Source organism: Cyphomyrmex costatus, unplaced genomic scaffold (genome assembly GCF_001594065.2).
Source record: "Cyphomyrmex costatus isolate MS0001 unplaced genomic scaffold, Ccosl1.0 scaffold431, whole genome shotgun sequence".
Taxonomy (NCBI): domain Eukaryota; kingdom Metazoa; phylum Arthropoda; class Insecta; order Hymenoptera; family Formicidae; genus Cyphomyrmex; species Cyphomyrmex costatus.
Window position 1 is genome coordinate 48,487 of NW_017278546.1, and position 22,798 is coordinate 71,284.

Genomic DNA, 22,798 nt, shown 5'->3' on the forward strand with positions numbered 1-22,798 from the left:
ATATATGAAGCAAATGTCACGGCTTTAAAGGGTCATGTTGAACTAAGAAATGGTAAAGATCTCAATTTCGAAATATTTTGTTCTTTTTGACAAACTCCACCTCACAGACACATATTAATGAGTATATCGTGGGCAACTTGAAAAGTTTTTTTAAGTCAGAAAGAAAACATTTTTTCGGAAAAGGTTCCAATTCTATTTTTCAATATAATTTCCTTTTATTTCGATATACATTTAGTCCAGCGGTGCTCCCATTTTTTCAAGCCGTCCAAAAAGTACGATGGCTGAAACTCTGCAAAATAGACATTCGTGGCGGCGATAACTTCATTCGACGCGAATTTCTTTCCTCCAAGCCAAATCTTCGGGTTTAGGAACAAAAAGTCGCACGGGGCCAAATCTGGAGAGTATAGTGGATGAGATAGCAATTCGTATCGTAATTCGATCAATTTTGCAGTGGGCAATTGCGGATGAATGGGACGGTGCGCTGTCGTGATGGAACGACACTTTTTTCTTGGCCAAATGAGGGCGTTTTTCCTTTCCAATTCTTTGTCGAAACGGCCCAGCAAGTCGCCGTAGTATTTTCCCGTAATTATTTTTCCCTTTTCTAAGTAGTCGATGTGGATGATGCCTTTAGAATCCCAAAAAATGGTGGTCATGACCTTCCCAGCCGATGGAACTGACTTGGCTTTCTTCAGGGTCGGTTCACCAGACGAAGTCCATTGCTTTGATCGTTGTTTTGTTTCGGGTGTGTAATGGAGAATCCATTTTTCGTCTACGGTCCACATATCGACGAAAAAATTCTCGTGGACTGCGCTTAAACAGATCCAAACGCTCCTTAGGCCGGAATCAGACTACACGTTGAAAATTGAGATTGAAGATTGAAAATTGAAATTTGACCACAATGAGGATAAAGAAATTTTAACTCCTATTATTTTGATTAGCCAAACTTCAATCTTTCAATCTTCAATCTTCAATGCGTAGTCTGCATTCCGGCCTTAGAGATGGTCATACGCATGCGTTTATTCTCTACGATGAGCAAACGCAGCACCCATCGCGACGTCAACTTTCTCGTGCCCAATATTTCATGCAGGATATGAAATATCCGTTCTTTTGAGATGCCTATACCATCTCTACTATCTCACGCAACTTGAAACGGCGATCACTCAATATCGAGCACTTTATTGACCATTTCTTCGTTGGTAGCAGTTTTCAGGCGTTCACTACGTGGTTCGTCATCGGTGTTGGTACGACCGCGTTTAAATTCGTTTACCCAAAAACTGATAGTTGGATAATGAAGGAGTACGTGCCATGAATCTCCTGCAACTCTGCTTGAATCTGCGTAGCTGTTTTCCCTTTCAAAAAAAAATAGTGTTTTATCACTGCACGAAACTCCTTTTCATCTATTGTTGAAAAAATATTTGACATGCTTTGTCTGACTGCTCGTAACTAAATGATTAATGGACGAAATTGTCTGAAAATTTGACAGCAACCATAAAAGATGTACTCTTTGGCTATTATGTCTTTTTTGCGATACGCGCGCTATCTCTGTATGACTTAAGAAAACTTTTCAAGTCGCCCACGTACTTCAATTTTGGAAAAGGATTTTTGGATCTATATAAAATAAGAAAAAGCAATATTGTTATATAAAAATGATATTTTTATTTAGGCTTAGTTGGTAATATAGACGACTTTAAGATCCTCTCTTAAATATATTTATTAATGGTTTTATAATTGTTTTTTATTAATTGGGATAATTTGTAGTGGTTGTAAATATACTATATAAATTTTATGACTAGCGAATTATATCACGTTATTCCATTTATCCAATAGTTTGAATTTGGTTCTGCTGTATTTTTCATATGATCAATATCATTGAGTAAGTCCTCTTTTTGCTGAACTTCTCTTATGTTCTTTGGACGTAGTTGTAAAGAGAGAAATTTATCGTCGTTCGTACCGTTCACTTTTTCTATGCTCCAGAAGTACCTATCTCTTTTTTTTTTTTTTCGCGAAGATCTCCACTTCACATGGCCGGATGGACCAGTCATGAACCTTCCTCTAAAGATCCATCGCAGGAATGGAGAGATTCGCCATTCGTGCGCACGCATATCAGATTTTCGCGAGATCGTTGTCGTCGTCGTCGTCATCGACGTCGGCGTCGGCGTCGGCGTCAGCCGCACCGCCGCCGCGCCGCACCGCGTTTACCGCGTCCCAGCCAACAGTTCTCTCAGGATCGTCAGTAGTCCAACGACATTCAGTCGAAGTGCATCTACTTTATCTATCCTATGACGCCTCGTCGTAGTCGGGTGGTAGTCTAGCCGTACTATCCTCCTCAGGACACGTTATTACATTACCACGCGCGTTTCCCAAAGATCCGAATTCAGAGCGAACGGACGTTCGCACGCCTTCAATGCCTTTGTCTCTTGTCTTGTTGTCACTCTTGCGCCGCTCTCCCTCTCCCTCTCTCTCCCTCTCTCTCTCTCTCTCTCTCGCAGCCTCTATTATTTTCTCACGTAGCTGTAACCGCGTGCAGAGTGAACTCGCGCTTCTCTCTTACGCTTTTTCTCTCCCCACTACTCCTCTTTATCCGCCATTCTTCATCGTCTAGTGTATATGTATCATACATTCGTAAGCTCTTTGTTATGTCAGTGAAAAAGATAGAGAATAAGAGAACCGTTCTTGTTACTATTTTGTAATATGCTCTTCTTCGCTTTATTTGCCCGTTCTTCTATCCATTACTCTCAATTCGAAATCCCCTTAGTAAAAGCCAAAGGATTATAAAACATCAGTTACGAATGGCCTTTCATTTAAGCCTCCCTCATGTATATGTGTGAATTATCAATTTAATCCTCGTGAATTGTCGGTTTAATCCTTTCGTCATTTTCTCACATCTGTTGCGATTTGTTTTTCGACATTGGTCACGTTTTTCCTTTTCGTATCGTAATGTAGAGAATGGCAGTTATAATACAAAATAGCTTCAAAAATTGAGCGAAAAAATTGAGAGAGAGAGAGAGAGAGAGAGATTTTATTTCCGAACAAATTATATCTTGGCGAAACGATATGACTTTATTTCTGATAAATTTATTACATAATACATATAATTATATTTATGATTGACATTAATTCATCTTTTTTCTTTTTGCATTTTTTAACTTTGATAATTAAAATTTTCAGAAAGATTTTTTCTCTAATAGTGTTTAATCTAAACATTTATAAAATAATTGTTAATTAAAGAATATCTGTATATTTTTTACAATATTCCCGTATGAGTATATTTTATTTGATAAGTGATTTAAGTTTTTGAATGAAAACTTCAATTTTATCTTAGATTAATCAATTTCCTTTTTATACTGTTTATCAGTTGATTTGTATTAATTCGACTTTCCATGGATTCCAATTAAAACTCACAGAAATTTATTTACAAATAAAAAAGAATATTTTTTTAAAGAATAGATAATTTTTATTTATAATAAACAAAAAAGTTTAATGCTACAGGTTGTAAAAATAGTGTAGAATAATTTATTTACTTCAACTTATATGTTACAATAAAAAAGATTTGGTTTACAAATTTTTTTAGCCGTCTATCTATCTTTTATAGTTACTTAACTAACTAAATTCTAACATCTAATTCACATAAATTATTGTATATAATATTTCTTTCATTATTTTTGCTGTAAAAATCATATCTTTTTTTCGATCAAATTACGTAACTTCTCTAGCAATCTAAAGGCATTAAATATACGATTCCAATCCCAAGTATCCTTCAATTTTTTTCACCACGTGAAGACGATTTTCTCTTACACTCTAATTTGATTCAGCTTACAGTACTTTATATTTTTATGTTAATGATTCGAAACTGTTTCGCAACCGTTTCAATAGGCGCTCGAAGACATCGGTCAACTAACTTTTTCACATAATAATATATGTACATATTTTTCTTTCTTTTTTATCGAGACGCGATGTAAATTAGTAACGTCTACTTGCAAATGCAATTTCCGCAGCCATAGAACACGATATGATTTGTTGTCACTTGACTATCTGACAATTGATTTTAAGTCGTACTCCTGTGAAAGTTATTTAAAACATTTCAATTTCTTAAACTCAGTTTTTTTTTTTAAATAATTAATTAAATTCCATTAAATAATTATTTCATAATATCAGAAAAGTGTATGTAAAATATATGTATAGGATATTATCTTTAGTGTTCGATTAATATTTGACTTGATTTTATATGATCTCGAAAATGAAGGCAAATATTAGAAGTTTTATTTTAAATTTAGATCTGTACGTGTAATTAAAAAGAAAATAACTATATTATACATAAAGAATGAATATGTGTAAGTGCATACATTATTACGCATAAATGTCAAATTTGTACGTGTAATTTGAAGTAATGATTACTGCATACATTACGTTATACATAATAACGTGACGAATTCTTTGGCTTTCATCGATTTATCGCGATTTTGAATTCTTCGTAATTCACATTGTGTAATCTATCGAATGGAGATGGACATATAATATGAGTAAATTAAAAGTACTCTCATCACACATCAGTTTAGAATTTTCTTGTTGTTGCCAATGGTTCCATTAATTTCGGATTTGAGTGATTCGAAAAAGAATGAACGATTTGTTTAGAGTAAAATTTTCTTATTGCATTAATATTGAATCCCTTTACCAGCAAATCTATCATCGGTGATTAGTTCATTTGCGACAGATGCGCACACTTTTCGAAAAGTTGTCAAAAGCGATACAAGTGCTACGGCTCAAGATTGATCAAAGTTGGAAAGTTTCGTGATGCAGTGATTCGAAGAGACAGTAGTGCGCTTTACCGCTCGTTTTACAAAGGAAATGGATAAGGACAGGCATGTACAAGGTAAGGGAGCTATTTTAGATGCTGTTCTTATTTCCGAACACTATCGATGATCTCTCACGAGCCATCCCATGTTATAAAGATAAGTCTTTCTTTTCTTCTCCATCTTCTTCTTTCTCTCTCCCTCTCTCTTTTTCTCTTTCTTTCTCTTTCTGTCTCGTGCTCCTTCCGTTCTCTGAAATTTAAATTCAAGATAAATATTTCTTTGTTGAAGAAAATATTCTGTTTTGACTGATTCTTCTGGTCATTATATTCCTGCAGTGATGGCTTAATAAACGAGAAAATTATCTTTTTATTAATAATAATATCGCGTTTATACAGTATTATCTATTTATTCTCAATCTTTAAACGTTTCTTTTTATGTCTTCTTCAGAAATTGAAAATATATAAACTTATCATCAAATTAATAAGATATATACTTTAAACGAAATTTGAAAAATCGAAAAATTTTTGATGACTTCCCATGTAGTGTATCTTGGAACTTTTTTGAGAATACTGAGTAGTTTTGATTAGAGTTCTGGATAGTTCTCGGTTAATTCTGTCGAAAAGTATCAGGGCTCAAAACGATTGGATGGCTACATAAGGTGATATGTGCTTTTGCAATTGATTTTTCAAATTTCGTTTAAAGTGCACAGAACTATTCGATCTCGACTTTCGATAAAAAGTTAGCATCTCACTTTTAAAAAATTATTTAAAAAATTGTTATTAAGGGAATCTTGCGTTAAAAAGTACAAAGAACTCTTCATCTCGTTAAATATTTAATATTATACAATAGTTTGATTAGAGTTCTTGCTTTCTTTTAACGAGATGAAGAGTTCTTTGTACTTTTTAACGCAAGATTCGCTTAATAACAATTTTTTAATAATTTTTTAAAAGTGAGGTGCTAACTTTTTATCGAAATTCGAGATTGAATAGTTCTGAGCACTTTAAACGAAATTTGAAAAAGATATTCTATTATTAAATTTTAATTTAACGGTAACTAGAATTATTTTCAAAAATTTGTAATGAGATGCATCCCGTGGTACATCGTTCCGACCAGTAAATCGGCTGGATACCGGTTGGTATTCCAATGCAGCGATGAGAGCGCGGTGCACTCGTGTGTCTTTTTACAACCAGTGAAAAGTCTCTGATAACAGTAGCACCAAGCGTAATCGAAAATCGCCGATCGATACTTCCCCCGCCAGGGTTGATTGACGAGCGCGACCGAACCGGGACGGAATAATACGAGCGGGAGCAACAATCAGTACAAAAATACTCGATTATTGCCACCACCTCTCGATTCTGTCCAGCTTCGAGCACCGTTCAAATTTCGTACTCCAGATCCTGATCCTCACCGGCAATTCGACGAGGAAAAGGGGGTGGAGTGTTCTCCGTCTCCATCGAGCGTTCTCGGCAGTCAGCTCTCAGCCTCTCCGTACCATTCCTTCGGCTTTCGATAATGAACAGAACGGTGGAGGGTTCTCCGTCTCCGTCGCGTCGTCAATAGCCGCTCGTATCCGCAATCCATTGCATCGGGGAAACACGCCTAAAGATTTCGCGCCGCGAACGTGATCGCGAAACCGCTTGTTGCCGCCTGCGTTTCGCAAAATCCGCGCGAGAAAGTATTAAAGAATTATTACACGACACGCGATAACAGCAACAACATAGTTTTTGCTGCGGCGTTTATATGCATTCCGCACAAAAGTCAGGTAGTTACAAATTGAAATGTGTCCAAATGTTTAATTATATTTTATGATGATGATTATGTTGAAAGAGCACCGTCATATTTAGTTTTGTGAATAGCGAAACCTTAAAATTTTATTGTAACTTGTAATTGACTTATATACACCATAATGCAAAAGAGCTTGCATTTGTTACCAAATATAATTATGAATTATTCAAATGCTTAGTAAATCACTAACGCAATCATCATATAAATGATAATCAGCCTGTTCTATAAATGCATAATATTCGTATATATTTTACTCTCTATAGTAATGAATACGTTAATTAATAATGAATTTTGATATGACATTTGTAATAATTGTTGGCCTTAAATACATATATGTGAAAATTTTAGTAGGTACCTATAGATAAAATTTACGAATATATTCTTATATGAAAAATACTTATATAAAAAAATTTTTTAATATTTTGTATTAATTTATCAATATTTTTATAAAATATTTAGAGAAGTACACAAATTATAAAATAATAACACTAAAGAAACTCTACAAAAATATTAATTATATTTATTATTAGATTCATGACTTTCCTCATTATTATAACTTTAAACTGTTTGAATATAAATATACTATGAACTAAAAATAATTGTATAATTGTATAATACTATAAACGCAAAAAATTCCAGAATTAATTTCAATTTTTTATTAATTTTATTACATATTGTATCGCTATATAGTCTAAAAGAAGTATAAAATAAGTATAATCTTTCCATCATTAATATTGTGTTATATATTTGAATCGTATGTTTATTATGCTTCAAATTACAAGGTTGGGTAAAGTTTATATTTTTTTAAACTAAATAAAGTTGAAGTTAATGGCTTATAAAATTAATAAAATTAAGTTAAAAATTGAAGGAATAAAAAATTAACTTAACTAAAGCGCGCTAAGATTGAATTTTTTAACTTCAGTTAAAAAAAAGTTAATTTTGAAAAATTATTTTTTATATCAGAATGTAATTTTTTAAAAATAAAATTACTTTAAATATAGATTATTACGTAAATTTAATTTTTTTATTCACATATAAGTTATATGATATAACTATCATAAAATACAAAATACTGATAATGTTGCAATATCACATGTAAAAATTAATAATAAATTATTAATTATTATTAAATTAATAATAATTTCAAAACACATTAAGAAAAGAGATACTTACTTAAAATGCTTTAAAAAGAATATCATAAGAAATTTTTACCAGAAAAAATAAAAAAATTTAATAAATTAAAGTTTAAAAGTAACTAAATTAATTTAAAAATTAATTGCATTTAAAATTAACTAACTGAGTTAAGTTAAAAGTTGTTAACTTTTTTCAACTTTTAACGTTTTAACTAGTTATTACCCAATCCTGTCAAATTATATCTTCTACAGTATATAAAAAATCAATAATGTTAAGGTTACCCATAGTGGTTAATAGCGGTTACCTAGTGGGCGCCAGCATTCCATTGAGATTTTCTTTACAAAATCTGACGCCAGAAGCTTAGGTCGGTAAATTATCCACTGTTGGGACTACATGCAACGCACACTCACGCACGCACACACACTATGTGCGAGTACTGAAAATTTATGTTATTGTAGATTTTCTGTACTCGTAGTGAATAATTGAATGCACCTATAATAATGAGACTTTAATGAGACATAACTTCGAAGTTATGTTTTTTTTAATGCAGATTTACAGCTCGTTTTTACCAAATATAATTACTAATATGTAAGTGTATTTAAAGTTTCTATAATTAGCTATAATTATAAAGACTTTGAATACACTTTAAACTTTTCCAATTATATATATTGTTAATTTAAAAAAGAACAAAAACTATCACAACAAAATTTTCAAGTTTTGGAAAACGACTCATTAACTTATAACAAATTTAACATGTGAATTATAACAATACGTGACAGGTAATATGAGTCAACCGCTGGTTATTATTAGCGAATATAATTTAATTATTAAATATAATTATTAAATATAAATAAATAAATTATATTATATTCGCTAATAATACTAAGATGATAATTTAAGATGTAATTTTTAGCAAAAACGAGCTAGAGGCCCTCCACCACCCCCGCCGATTTTATCAGCGGTCCTCTTTTCTTTATATTAATATACTCATTCGCAAACAACGGGCCATTGTAAATGTAACAGCCTGTTTTTGCGGGTAAGTATTTATGCTGTTTTATTTTTTTATTTCTATTTTTATTTTTAATTATTTTATTTTATATACATATATTTGGAATACAATTTTTTAATACAATCTTTAACTACATAATTCTTTATTCAATGTAATACAATAATTATATTTATATTACAATAATAGTAATAATAATATACAATAGTAATAATTATTTTTACAATACATACAATAATATATACAATTATAAGTACTGTTTAAAATACATTAAAAATGATACTAAAAGTATAATTAAAAAGTGTTAATAATGCGGGACACGAAAACGTCGAAAATACGTATGATAACACAAAATTTTAATAAAACGATGGTTCTTGAAATAATGAAAAATAGGATGAAATATTCACAATAATTGAATCGTATTTATTTTTAATTGTTGACTTATTATTATAAAATTTATTAAGCATAATCTAATGAAATTTAATAGATTTATGTTCTTGTGATGTGCTGGTTTAATCCGATATAAAGAAGAAAAATCTTCATAGTATAGGAAGCGAATTTTACGTATTCCGTTTCTACGTCAAATTCGTAAAACCTTTGCAAAGAAAAATTATCATATGTTTCGTCGATTTCGTGTAATTTACATCAGTGAAGTAACAAATTGGTTTACTAAGTCAAGATAAATGCTATTAAATACAGGATATTTAAATCCGATACATATTACCTTAATAATCTAATAAACATATAACTTATTAGTAATAATTATACAAAAAATTACAAAAGTAAATTTGATGGCATTTATCTGGACAAAGTTCACATAAATTTTACATTGCATATCCAATAATATAAACATTTGTTTACAATACAAATCACAATTACAACATTACCGCGTTACATGAGTTACACCTATTTTACAAAGAAATTTTATTTCGATATATACACCTAAAAAATACAATAAAATGTAAAATTAATTTAGATCATTTTTTTCGATATTTGCTAATTGGAACAGAATGCTGATAAAAGTGAATAAAATTTAAAGTTTTATTCAATATTATCCTTCTTTCCAATTATCAAGTATTGTACGATACTTACGAGTAGTTTTGTTTCACGTATAATGCGCATGATGTATTATTTCATCTTTCTTTAGTATATTCGGTAAATGACAAGAATAAAATTATATATCTTGCGCATTGTGTGTGAAACGAAACTATATCGTTTATAAATTAGACAAAGACTTGTACTTTACCTATCCATACCTATTGACCTAGCTACCCGTATTTTTTTGTACCTATTCACTAATAAATAGGCGGGATAACCTAAACGCGATACTAAACGAATAAGAAAATTTTCGAAATTTAAAAACTCGTAATTTAGATTGCAAGTTCTTACATTTCCATAATTTGCCCTCCCGAAAGCGATTACCCTCCCAAATATCAAGAGACACGGTTGCGTCTCGGCGCTAAGACCATTTGTCTTACATCTTGTACTGTACATCTTACATTACATCTTTGTACCTTTGATTGGTATTATACACCAACCTACCTTGTAGATCCTCTTCGTCTTCTTTCTTCTGACCAAATTGAACTCACCTTTTGTTGATCTTGGCCAATAATTTCTGGCTTCATATGCCAGAAGTTGACATAAAAAGGAGGAACTCCTTTTTGTCTGCCAACTGTTGTCGCCGGCAATAAGCGTAAAATTTTTACACTTTAGTAATTTTTGATGCGCGAAACGCGGACGCGTCGCGAAGGGCCACCACATATTAATGAAATTAATTATATTAAACGAAAATAGACCGTCAATGACGGTCACTATAATATTTCCATTGATATACGATTAAATTTTACATCTATTCTTTATTCGCGATTCTGCGTAATTAAAAATGTATCTATTTACTAAAACATATTTGTGATATATCCGATTAAAAATAAGTGTAAATTAAAAAAATCTTTGTACTGAGATACTGATTTGTGATTCAAAAAAACTCGATCGCGAACATTATAAAATTTAGAATTGTTTTTGACGTAAACTTTATAAAGCGGAACTAAAATTTTAATATAAAAATGAATAAAAAGAATTATACAATCAACTGCTATTTGATACAATCTAAGGCCCATTTACATCGATTCGACCGATTCGTTACTGAATTTCATCTCGAAAGCATGCGGAGATGAAAAATTCAGAAAATGACGCAAGATTCGATAGGGATAATAAATTTCCCTCAGTAGTATCAATTTAAATACCTTTTTACAGTAATTATAATTTATTAGAATTATTTTTTTATATAATAATTATATCGAAATCTAGTATTTCAAGTGATGAAAATTTGATCACAGTTTTAATACAGTTATTAAGTAAAATTCGTATTTTATTTTGCGATAAAATGTAAATTGAATCTCACGTCATATTATTATTTTAACTGGTATAAAAAAATCCAGTTACTACATATGAATAGGTTATAAAAGTTTAGGCTAAAGTTAGTGCAGTGAGATAGATAATAATAATTAGAAATCATAAAACGTCTTAGATCAAAAAACAAAATGATTTGTATAAAATATACTGTTCAACATTAAAACGTTTTATTATTTCATAAAACGTACAATATGAATTATGAGGCAATGGATAAGTTACCTAGAGAACAATATCTTTTTGTATGCAATTGCTTTTTTGCACTAACTTTTACAAAACTTAATCTTAGATAATTGTTTGGAACGGGATAGATGGGAACGAAAATAATAAAACATTTGTAACACTTCACTTCAATTTTCGTAATCTGAGATATATAATAATAAACGTCACAGTTTTTATTAATATAAGTAACAACTTTAATCATTTTTCTGTATTTTCTTTTTATTTTACTACATTATTGCACTTGTTATTTAAAATATATAAAATATGGTAGGATAAAGTGTACAGTGACTGACCACTTAAGTCCTGAACTTTAATATATAATCGCTGTAATCACTCTTGAAATTATAATATTTGAAATTTGAATTTGACGCAAAGCGTACGTTTAGTAAGGTTCAAAGAATATGTTTAAATACAAAAAACTTTGAATAAAACCATGTTTTTTCTTTTTTCCAACAGTAGTTTGTTGTGAAATTAACTGTTAATTTGACTTGGATTTTAAATAAAGAAAAATTCATAGCAAATGGTCAATCACTGTATCATTGTTAATCACTAGTATTTACCTTACCCAATATTACCTTACCCTATATAAATATTTTCTTTTTTCTATTTCTCGATGTATTAATTTCATGTGTATCCACCTCCCTCGTTTTTAATTGTATATTTCATTGATTTTCTATTTTTTGATTATACTTATCTAACCATCTATTCTATTTTCTTTATATTAAAAGATTTTCTTTTTTTCTATTTAATCATGTAAGAATACCATGAGTCAATTTAAATAACAACTGTAAATGAAAAAAATCAACTTACTTTAATCTTCTATCGTTTTATTTAATCTCTAAAATTACGTGTTCCGTTTTATGTTCATATTTTCAAAAAGTTATATAATTGCAGTACATTTTTAACTAATAAACATAAAAATCCAATCAATTTTTATGTACTCGGTTTTAATATTATAATACTAAAAAAATATTAAACGGTCAATACAAGAGCGAATCAATAATCTTCTATTATATCTTCATGGTATTCTCAATTTCTTAAAAAATTTCGCTTATATATATTCGAAATGTATGTGCATTCGAACGTATCTTCGTATGCACATAAATTTATACACACATTTATATTCAGAAATAAAGAGGGATCCAAGATTAAGTTTATCCTAATCTATTAAAACTTATTCATTTTAAGGTAATGGATGTATGGCGTTACGTTCTCGTTTATTAAATTTGTACATTACTATTATAGAATTGATATATATATATATATATATGTGTGTGTATCTATAAGGTATAAATAATATAATAATAAAATTACCACGCATCCATTACCTCAATAATAATGTTAATTTGTCACTCACCGACCCGAAGCGCAACAGCGGAGTTACATCGGCAACGTCGCTACGATGATTCTGTAACAAAAAAATACATAATCCAAATTAAAACACAATTATAAATTTTATGAAAAGACCTCTTAGAAACATTTTTATAAGATTTCAAATTTTAAAGCAATCCTTTTTTTAATTAAATAGTATTTTTATTGTAAAGTAAAACTATTTAAGAATAAATTGAACAAAGATATCGATTTTTTACATAAGTAAAAAATAATATTTACCGCAAGGTTGCTCCACCGGTGCCCGATGCCTCTCCCGGTCCTCCTCCTCCTCTCAGAATTGGGTTGACATCCTCTCGCACTGGTCACTCGCGTAAAACACTCGCGAATAGTATACTACAATAGCGCGCGTTTTTCGCGTTTACAAAACCCACGATAGGATTTCCATTTCGATCGGTGGAATCAACACCACACGTCGACGAGTACTGCGAAACACACGGTTGTTGCCGAACAAGGGTTAAGCCCCACACGATAGAAGACGTAATCGATCGTATCGAGTCCATCACCTCTGATTTAAGGAAAATCACGTTTAAAATTGACTCAGCCATACGTCCTAACTATCATTTCATCGTGGACACAAAAGGTGCTGTACCTCGTGCGATAACACGAGGCTAGTAGACGTGACGAGCGCCTCTTGATTTATATCAATTGATAACAAGAGAAAAGTTGGTACCGATTGCCGATTCTAACAATCTAGACAGTATCGGAAATAGGATCCAACCCCTCGTCCCGAGCAGATCATAAGATCAACAGCTAGGTTCTGACCAAGTCAGATTAAAGCGATTCAAACGGGTATAAAGCAGAGAAATGAGCGTTTTTGGGCGACCCAGAGATGAACCCGAAAGACAATCGATCGCTTCTACCGCTAAGGGCCGAACCGTTTGCCGGCAGACGGAGCGTGTCCTCTATCAGTCGAAACCGCGCGAACACAGCACCCTGTGCGAAGTGCGTGACATGTACGCGGCCGACATCACCTCGTGCTCGGGCACTCGGCATGAGAGTTGCAATGACCACCAATGGTGGCCACACGTGCAGCAACGTCTCAAAGAGAGTTCCGTTTCCTGTCGAAACATTGTAGATGAGATTCCATCGATCATCGAAATAGATCTCAATCGAATGGGTATTGTGAAAAGTCCAATTAGTCCGATAATAACTTCAACGGCACTCCCGAAACAAACGCGACGAACCGGCTGCGGTTCGTATATTTTCAATTAAATCGGCGACGAGGGTACGTTGGCTTCCCCGTCGTTGGATTTTTACACGAGAAGAGAACGACTTTACTCGAGTATCTAAAAATTTATCTAGATATGTATCATTCAGATAGATCCGAAATTTTTCAGATACTTTAGGAAAATCGTTTTACTTCCTCGTGTACATCCTCGGGGTACTGAGCCCTCTCACCACGTCAAGGTCGTACCCGTGAGAGGGAAGATATATGAAATTCTGAAAAATAAAATATATATTTATTATTAATATTACTATGCAATTATCAGTTAAAAATGAATATTAAATACACATCAATTTGTCACGAAATAAATTAAGAGCAGATAAAAGGGTTGAATCTCTTATTATGATATCATAAGGGTCCATGAAATGGGCTAGAAATTAATAAAGACGAGTAATATTCCTTTCATTATCGACAAATAGTTCCATAGTTACGCTCAAGTTTTTATACGGATTATATGACAAAAGATGCGATTTAATTGTAAACCATCAGACAGAGAGAGAGAGAGAGAGAGAGAGAGAGAGAGAGTATTAAAAATTGAAATATAATATTGGAATGTTACAAACACTTCACGTAAATGATTATGTAAAAGAATCATACTAGTGAAAACCATTTTTTACCGTCTTTTGTCAACACATAAGTTAATGCGAATTATTTAAAATTATAAAATAAATGTAAAATATGTTCTTCGGTGTACCAGGATATTATTACATTATCATATTAAATAAATACGATTCGTGCTGTTAAAATTAATCTACTAGAAATTATCTCATTAATTCTGCGATAAAATACTAATTGGATTTCACTGTGTTTCAAATAATTTAAAGTCAAATTATTATTATACTAATATACAATTTGGTCCTATTAAAAAAATAATACAAAATAGAACAGAATTGAAGAGCTAAGTGCCAGTTATGTAATAAAGAACGTTTAATTCTTTAAATTTAATTCTTTAATTCTTTAAAGAATTAACGTTCTTTATTACTTTTTTTTATATTAAAAAATAAAGTTATTTTAAATAGATGTTTTCAGTAATAAGAGTAAAAAATTAATCTTTATTATTTTAAATAAGCTTTTAAATCTTATTTTATGTTTTTTATTTTAAATACGTCGTACCAGTCACCAGTCGGTAGTCTTTAAAATAATTTTATTTAAAATATATATTTCAAATATATATATATATATGTATGTATATGTATTTAATATGTATTTAAATTATGTAAAAGCAAAATGTGTGAAGCAGTTATTTAACATTTCTCATTTTAAAAAAACTTTTTCTATCTTATTTCTTATTTAATATTTTAAGTATGTTTTTCGAATGTAAAATACAACGTTTAGTATTATCTTTTATAGTATTTGTCATAAAAATACGTTTCAGAAAGAAATATTAATTAGAACGGTACAGTTACCTACTTACACCGAGCAGCGGTAATGGAATGACTGCTCGCCGCTCGGTGTATCGGTGAGCCGGGTGAGCGGGGACTGTGCGTCCGCCCTTCGACATCAAAACAATTCCCAAGGTTGCTTTCACTAACCGTCTAATATTAACCGTCGAAATATTCATTAACGCGCTCGCGTATTATAAAATAATTAAAATTCGTCACATATTTACTGTTCTCCGATAATTACAATTTATGATACGATTTTTGCTTTATTCCTTACATTTGTTACGCACATACACGGCTCTTGAATACTTCATCTTTAGATATTTCAAATTGTCTTATAATAAGTGATTATTAGTTTATAATATAACTTTTTATTACTCTCTCTCTCTAAATCCGCATAATATATATTTTTATCAAAAGATTGACGTGCATTGTGACTTTTGTTACTTTTAAATTGTTTAATTTTGTGTCTTAATCCACATTCTTTATCCGAAATCAAAAAGTAGATTATATTTGAATTATATATATATGTTTGAATGTATATGAATGCTATTTATACACATTATTCTATTTAGTACAAATTATTCCCAAAATTAAAAAATGTTTTCATTTATTTTTATTTAAAAAATTTACAACATATCAACTTTTAATTGTAAATCATCAAATAGAGAGAGAGAGAGAGAGAGAGAGAGAGAGAGAGAGAGAGAGAGAGAGAGAGAGAGAGAAAGAGAGAGAGATTTATAAAAATTAAGATACAATATATGTTAGAATGTTAAAAACATTTAACGTGAATATAGTTATGCAAAAATAAACCGTGCTTATAAACTAATGCTTATTTTAAGTGTCTTTAATTTTGTTCAGTAGCTGCATGCATATTTCAAGATAAAATAACTTGTCACACACAAAAATCGTCGAATCGAGATGTTTAAAAAAGCATTTTGAAGCTTGAAATCTTTACTTTTCAGACTGGTACTTCAAAAACCGGTCTTACTGATATTTTGTGAAGTTACAGCATAAATAAAAGTGTGTCAAACTTAAGTTTGATACGAAATTTGAAAAATATAAATATGAAAAGGGCAAAGAGCCACGTAAATTAACGAAATATTGAATTCAAACATTCAAAAATCATACAGTATGAGTCCTTTAATTCCAGCTGCAAAATAGCTTTTACATTATTAAATTGTATTTTTCTTAATCTTGTGTAGAAACCTCTATTATTATACAATGATAAATCATTAACTTTAATAAAACCTTTTAGATGTGGTTGTATCAAAATTTGAAAAGTTCCAACGCACGAAATAAAAATTATGCACAAATGCGGTTTACATCATTCGAAAGAGCGAATCTTTACTTTTGATTTACTTTTTTACGAAGCTCCGTATAATTTTTTTTCATCGAGTTATTCAACGTTGTAGTAAAAGGGTCATTTTTGCTTCAACGTTGAATAACTCGGTAAAAAAAAAATCGTATGGAGCTTCGTAAAAAATGTAAATTAAAGGTAAAGATTCGATCTTTCGAGTAATGTAAATCGCATTTGCGTACAATTTTTAGTCCGCCCCGTGGAACTCCGCAAATTTCGTAAAAAATTTTGAGATCTGATATATCTTCATTTATGTTTGTGTAACATCATAGAATCTCCGTGAGACCACTTTTTCAAGTAGCGATCTGAAAAGTAGAGGTTTCAGAAAGTTGTAGAATGCTTTTTTAAACATCTCGATACGATGATTTTTGACCAAGTTATTCTATCTTGAAGTTTGCCTATTTTTGCATAGTGAAACAGATGTTGCGTTAATTCTTTAGTACTTTAATTCTTTCTTTTTATTTGGTAGTAAGAAAGGACTTTGGTTTTGATTCTCTCTTGTACATGATGCTTTATGCATCATGCAAAGGTCTGTACTTACCGCTTAAACAAGTTGATGGAATTTAACTGGACTTCTCAGTAAGCACAGATACACTTTTTGGAATATGTTGCTATAACATGCATTAAATACGTATATAATGCGGAGCAAGTATGCGCTTCAAATGTGCATTTACGATCCGCTTTTAAAATGCAGATTTAAATGTACATTAAGAACGCATTATACATTCATACTGGCTCCTTATCATAGGTAGTTATGATACATACGGTATACGTCGAATGATTTAATTGTAACGCGTAACCGTTTCGTAAATTGTTGCTTCACACTTATACATGTTCAGAAATTTTATCAAAAATTTATCTATAATCGTTCATACATTCGTTGTTTCAAAGGAATTAGATTGTTGTTTAGAAACAAATAATATTACTTTATATCCTTGACTTTTCAGAAATCTCTCTAATTATGAGATAATTTCCTCCCTTCTCCTCCCCCCTCCCTCCCCCCTCTCTCTCTCTCTCTCTGTATATGCGTGCGTGCGTGTGTGTTGTTTATTACAGGCTTGCTAAATATTATAATTAGCAAGTGAAGAAGAAATTTAGTTTTATATAATATATTTAGATAATTAATATAATATATTCTCATTTAATTAAAATATATAAAAGATTATTTTATAAAAGTTATCGGAAAAAGTGTACCAAAATTCATATATGTATTGAGAAAATTGAACACACACAAACGTCGGAGTGCAATTAACGTTATCGCGAGAGCTCTAAGATTTATCCAAAGAAAATACGTGAAGCAATATGCAACTTCGATTGATAATGCACGAGTGGTTGATGACGTTCGGAGGGAAAACGTAATAGACATTGATTTTATGTTGAATTTTCTGTTTTCCGATTTAAATATTTGCAAGTTTACGATGCCGCTCTGATATTTGTACATTATTTATATTCTCTTTTTTCGAGCCTTTTTTTATTTTATCAACAAATTCTGGTACTTGAAGTACAGACATTCGATTATTCGACTTCAATGGACACGTTCAAGTTGACAAAGCGGCTAAGCCTGCTCGCCAAGCAGATGAACATATAATTGGTTATTTATAGATCCAACCAATCATATTCGATCGCTCGGCAAACATATATACTTAGCCGCTTTGCCGTCTTGAACTCGCCTAATGTCTCTGGCGGCTATTTTACTTAAATTTAAGCAAGTATGAAAACACAGTATATATGCATACTTATATTTATATGTATAAGTATATATAATACATGTTCGTGATAAAATGTAGATAATGTAAGTAAAGCGAGAGTGGGAGGAGGGTGGAAGAGTGGAAAAACGAGGGAAACAGGAAAGGAGAGAGTTTTGTTCGGATTCAGCCAACTTACATTACTCACATTTCTTCTTACAGTCAGAGATCATAAATTACGATTTCATGCCAACTTGAATTTTATAAAAATACGACTCGTAAACGTATCCCATGATTCTCTCGATTCCACGTTGTTCGCAATTTTCTCTGGTATTTATGTATGCATCTTTCGAGGTCGATGTGGTAACGACACTTTTCTATTTTACAAATTTATGATCACAGCGACGCCAGCCGACGGCTCTTAGCGGCTGACTGAGACAGACGGTATTATGCATATCGTTATCTTTATAGTGTAATCACAAATGTGCACGATGTCACGCGGTAGATTCGGCGTATAACATCACTGAATGCGTAAGAATGCATAATAAAGTAGCATAAAAACATGGAGATATATCAAACGATAGGATAATTACAATCTTCCTACATATATTATAAGTGTTATGACATGAGGTACATATTTCGTGTAATACGTTTATTACATTTTAGTGCTCTGAATCCAATCTGCGCACTTTGTATGCTTTGGGCAAACTTCTTTCAAATTTTTCGATCGTATTACGATTACAAACATGACAAAACAAACAAATATCGAATTGACTCTCAAACACTTGAAAAAAAAACACTTCAAAGAAGTTTGCCTTGAGACACAATCCAAAATTTATTTTTTACGGTTTAATTGTTTGAATGCCAGAGGCAGTTGTAAGAATTTGTGCGAAAATTGCCAAATAAACATCAGTAGGCTTACGCAATTAGTTTTTGCTAGAAATTGCTTAGTTTCTTTGTCATAATATTAAAAATTAGATTATACTTTTACTTCGAGCTTTCAATCGGTAAAGCTCAATTGAGTGGAATTAAACTTGGATAATGTGACTACAAAACAATACGGAAGATATACGTGTAATAATTGTATATCACTATGCACAAGTAATCCGCTTGCTGTGTCATCATTCGCTCGTCATGGTAAGACCCGGATTATAGAGATACCGGGTGTTTTCTTGAGTTGTAGGTATCTGTTTATTGTCACATCATCAAAATGGATAATGTATGATTTATTTTCACTGGAAATAGTGGAATCCAGATATAGAAATTATATTTACACTTTGCTTAAGAATCGATCATCTATATTTATACTTTGGTTTTGCCAATATATTGAATAGGAAGCAACTATCTAATATCTTATGTAAATTGCTCGTGCAACTTTTGCTTCTTTAATAATGCGATATTTTATGAGCATACACATATTCAGCTATCAGTATTGTTTTTATTTCGTGCATCATCATGTAGCCATGATATTAAGGTCATACGAATACGTAAGTGTATTTTATGCCAGAACTATTACGGTGCGCTCGCGATTCATATCGATAGAATAAAGATGAGAGAACATTCTTTCTATTTGGCAGATAGCCGAGAGTATGTCGAAAGAAAAATGTTCAGAGTGCCCTAAAGAATATATATATGTTATGCTGTAAAGTGCGCGTTTATCTTCGAGATTCAGCAATAAATGGGATAGTAAACTGTGTATTTGCAAATTTAGGTTGCTAATAATTTTTCCAGGCTGTACTATTCGCGGGCCAACATTTCTCAAGTATCGTAAATTTTTCGGATTAACTGCACGACGCGTTATATTTTTTATAAGTATTTTTTTTTTTATACGCATCGTGTAATAAAATTGCAAATCACCATCGTTAACATTTGCGCTTTCATCTCCAACATGTAAATGCAGCGAATAAATTGTTCTTATATTGCGGACACTTGCGCGTAAAGCAAGGTATCCGGATTCGACTCCCGGCCGAGGTACAATATTTTTCGCAATAAGAATAATTATTTCCAGATTTAGTATTTTCAGATTATTAGAGTTGCGTTTCAAGACCGACGATTATTCGGCGCGCAGTTTGGTGGGAATTGATTAACTATTAATTTGTATTAATTCGTGATAGTACCGCGGTAATTTATATGTATATAAGCAATTAAAGATCCAAGCTAGACTATTATGGGCTTCGCATTCGTATTATAGTTACTTTTTTTATGTATGCTTTTAATTTATTGTTAGAAGCATACGTCCTTTTGTGCAATCAGTGCATTCGGTCATATCTTGCCTAATCGTTTCTAAATTGGAAAATATTTTAAATTTTAAATTTAATAATTAAATTTGCACCATAATCTTTGAATCATTCATGTAAAGAATACTTAACAAATAATTAGGAAAGGTGCCGTATAAATTGTAAGTAAGAGAATGTCAGATAAATTAAACAATGATTTCTATAGTCGCTTGCAATTTTCTATTCTATTATTTAAGTAATATTACTATTAACCGAATTTATTTGTTAATGTCTAGTCTACTTATGTAATAATCATAAATCATGTCGTGGATATGTGCGATCACATTATTATTAGTCTTACTATTATTATAACTAGGCGCGAATCATTAAATAATAATGATTATTTCAATTATTTAATTGATATCTGTAGGGATACACGCGACGTAACGCATCGTTTACAATTTTACAGCACTACAAATTGCACGACGTGTTGATCTATTTTAACTTTATTAAAGAGTTTATTATACTGTATATAAAAAAATATAGATAAATTTTGAGGATTTGATTAGATAACTAATCATTTTTAAATAAAACCGTTGTTGCGCGTCTTGAAATATCCCGCGATTTGATTATTATTTATTATATATATATATTCATTCTGTTCGCTTCTCGCACTCAGTTTTCCTCATGGAAAGGATAGGCTTCAAGGTTGAAATATTTCCTCACGACCTTCGACATTGCCGAGCGTTTTCTCGATGATAGCACGAGTCCAAACATTATCCTTTACTCTTGACGTGTCTTCATTGATGTCGTTTTAGACCTCGTTTGATATCATTCTCAATCTTATCTCCGTTTATCCATTGCCTATGGGCCATTTTTTATCTCGCAGTTCACATTGCTCTTTCTCTATCTTGAGTCTCTACGATGTCTTTTCCTTTTTTTCCTTCGAAGTCACTTAACGGTCTCCTTTTATTTAACCCCTCATTCCAGCTCGGCCTTTTTATCACGCTTCTATCTCGTCTACTTTCACTTTGTCTGTCTCCATTTTCATACATCTATATCTGTCTTTGCTCATCCGACCTTTGAATTAAATTACACCATAGAGGTCGAACGATTTTGTCCAGCCAGCTTGCTATAGGCCGCAATGCGCGTTCACCCTGTCAGCCTCTTCGACCGCAATGATATCGCTATTTATCTATCTAGCTGACTGCTCAATTTTATATCGACCAGTGTTTATTGAACAACAGTTATTTCATTCTTTTTTTCCATTTCGGCATCTTACAGTTGTAATAATATTGTATCCATCAACTGTGTTAAAATATTAATAATCATATTCCATATAGGATTCCGTATAGAAGACAATATTTATATCGGAAATATATATCTTACAGCTAATTTTGCAAAAGATTATCATTTTTATAAGATATAATAATGAACGAACATTACCAACGAAGTAAAAGCGAACTAAAAGAGAGAAAGCCATTATCGTTACATGATTTTATTGATATTGCCGGTATAAATGATAATGAGTGACAGCATTACATTTTCTTACAATTAGTTTTGTAAACAATTATCTTTGTTCTATGCATAAAGTAAAAAACATACCTATATATATAACGTGCCATATAATGTGTTGTTTAGGAAGAAGAAAATAGCTTTTTATTGTAAATAAGGATTATGTATGTAGTGGAAAGTATACCTCGGAGGTGTCAGTCTATTATAGATGCAGCTCGTGACTGGACTCCTTATTAATGTAATTGCATTTTGGCCATAATCCTACTAAATACAATCAATATAAATTTAAGGCTAAATAATAAGAGACTAAATAAGCCATTTTTCTTTGAGATAGGCCTACCACGCTCTTACTGTATTTATATCCAAATGCATGAACGTTAGATCGATACTAGTAAGTATACAGCGGGTGGGAAGAATATGATATATATATGAGAGAGAGAGTGAGTTATCTATATCTAAAAGAAGCATCTGATGGTCATTGAACAAACTGCCACTTTATATGTAGAATTAGAAGTAGTGTATTTGTTCTATCTTGCATTTATCGCGCTTATTAGCTGTTTTTTGGCTGCACACATAGACATGGCTGGATATATTTAAGGAATTGAAATAAACGACGGTTAGTCAAGATAAACCGCGTGATAATTTCTGGCAATCGTGCAACGTGCTATTTTCTA

General features: G+C 31.4%; 2 protein-coding genes across 3 annotated transcripts in view; one reads left to right on the top strand and one right to left on the bottom strand.

The window, feature by feature from the left end:
• Positions 1-215: 215 nt before the first annotated feature.
• LOC108777465 (histone-lysine N-methyltransferase SETMAR-like) lies at positions 216-782 on the bottom strand. The gene has a single exon (XM_018544375.1). The coding sequence runs from the start codon at positions 780-782 to the stop codon at positions 216-218; it is 567 nt and encodes a 188-aa protein (XP_018399877.1).
• A 3,932-nt stretch (positions 783-4,714) lies between these two features.
• LOC108777474 (calcium/calmodulin-dependent 3',5'-cyclic nucleotide phosphodiesterase 1A) overlaps positions 4,715-22,798 on the top strand; it is a 91,560-nt gene continuing 73,476 nt past the window's right edge. For both annotated transcript variants that reach the window (XM_018544384.1, XM_018544385.1), the window contains exon 1: positions 4,715-4,870. In XM_018544384.1, coding sequence (XP_018399886.1) covers positions 4,846-4,870 — 25 coding nt within the window. In that variant the 5' untranslated portion in view covers positions 4,715-4,845. The remainder of the gene's footprint in view (positions 4,871-22,798) is intronic.

Excerpts from the sequence above, each read along its gene's own strand:
- LOC108777465 (XM_018544375.1), bottom strand. The coding sequence starts at position 782 with ATGTGGACCGTAGACGAAAAATGGATTCTCCATTACACACCCGAAACA.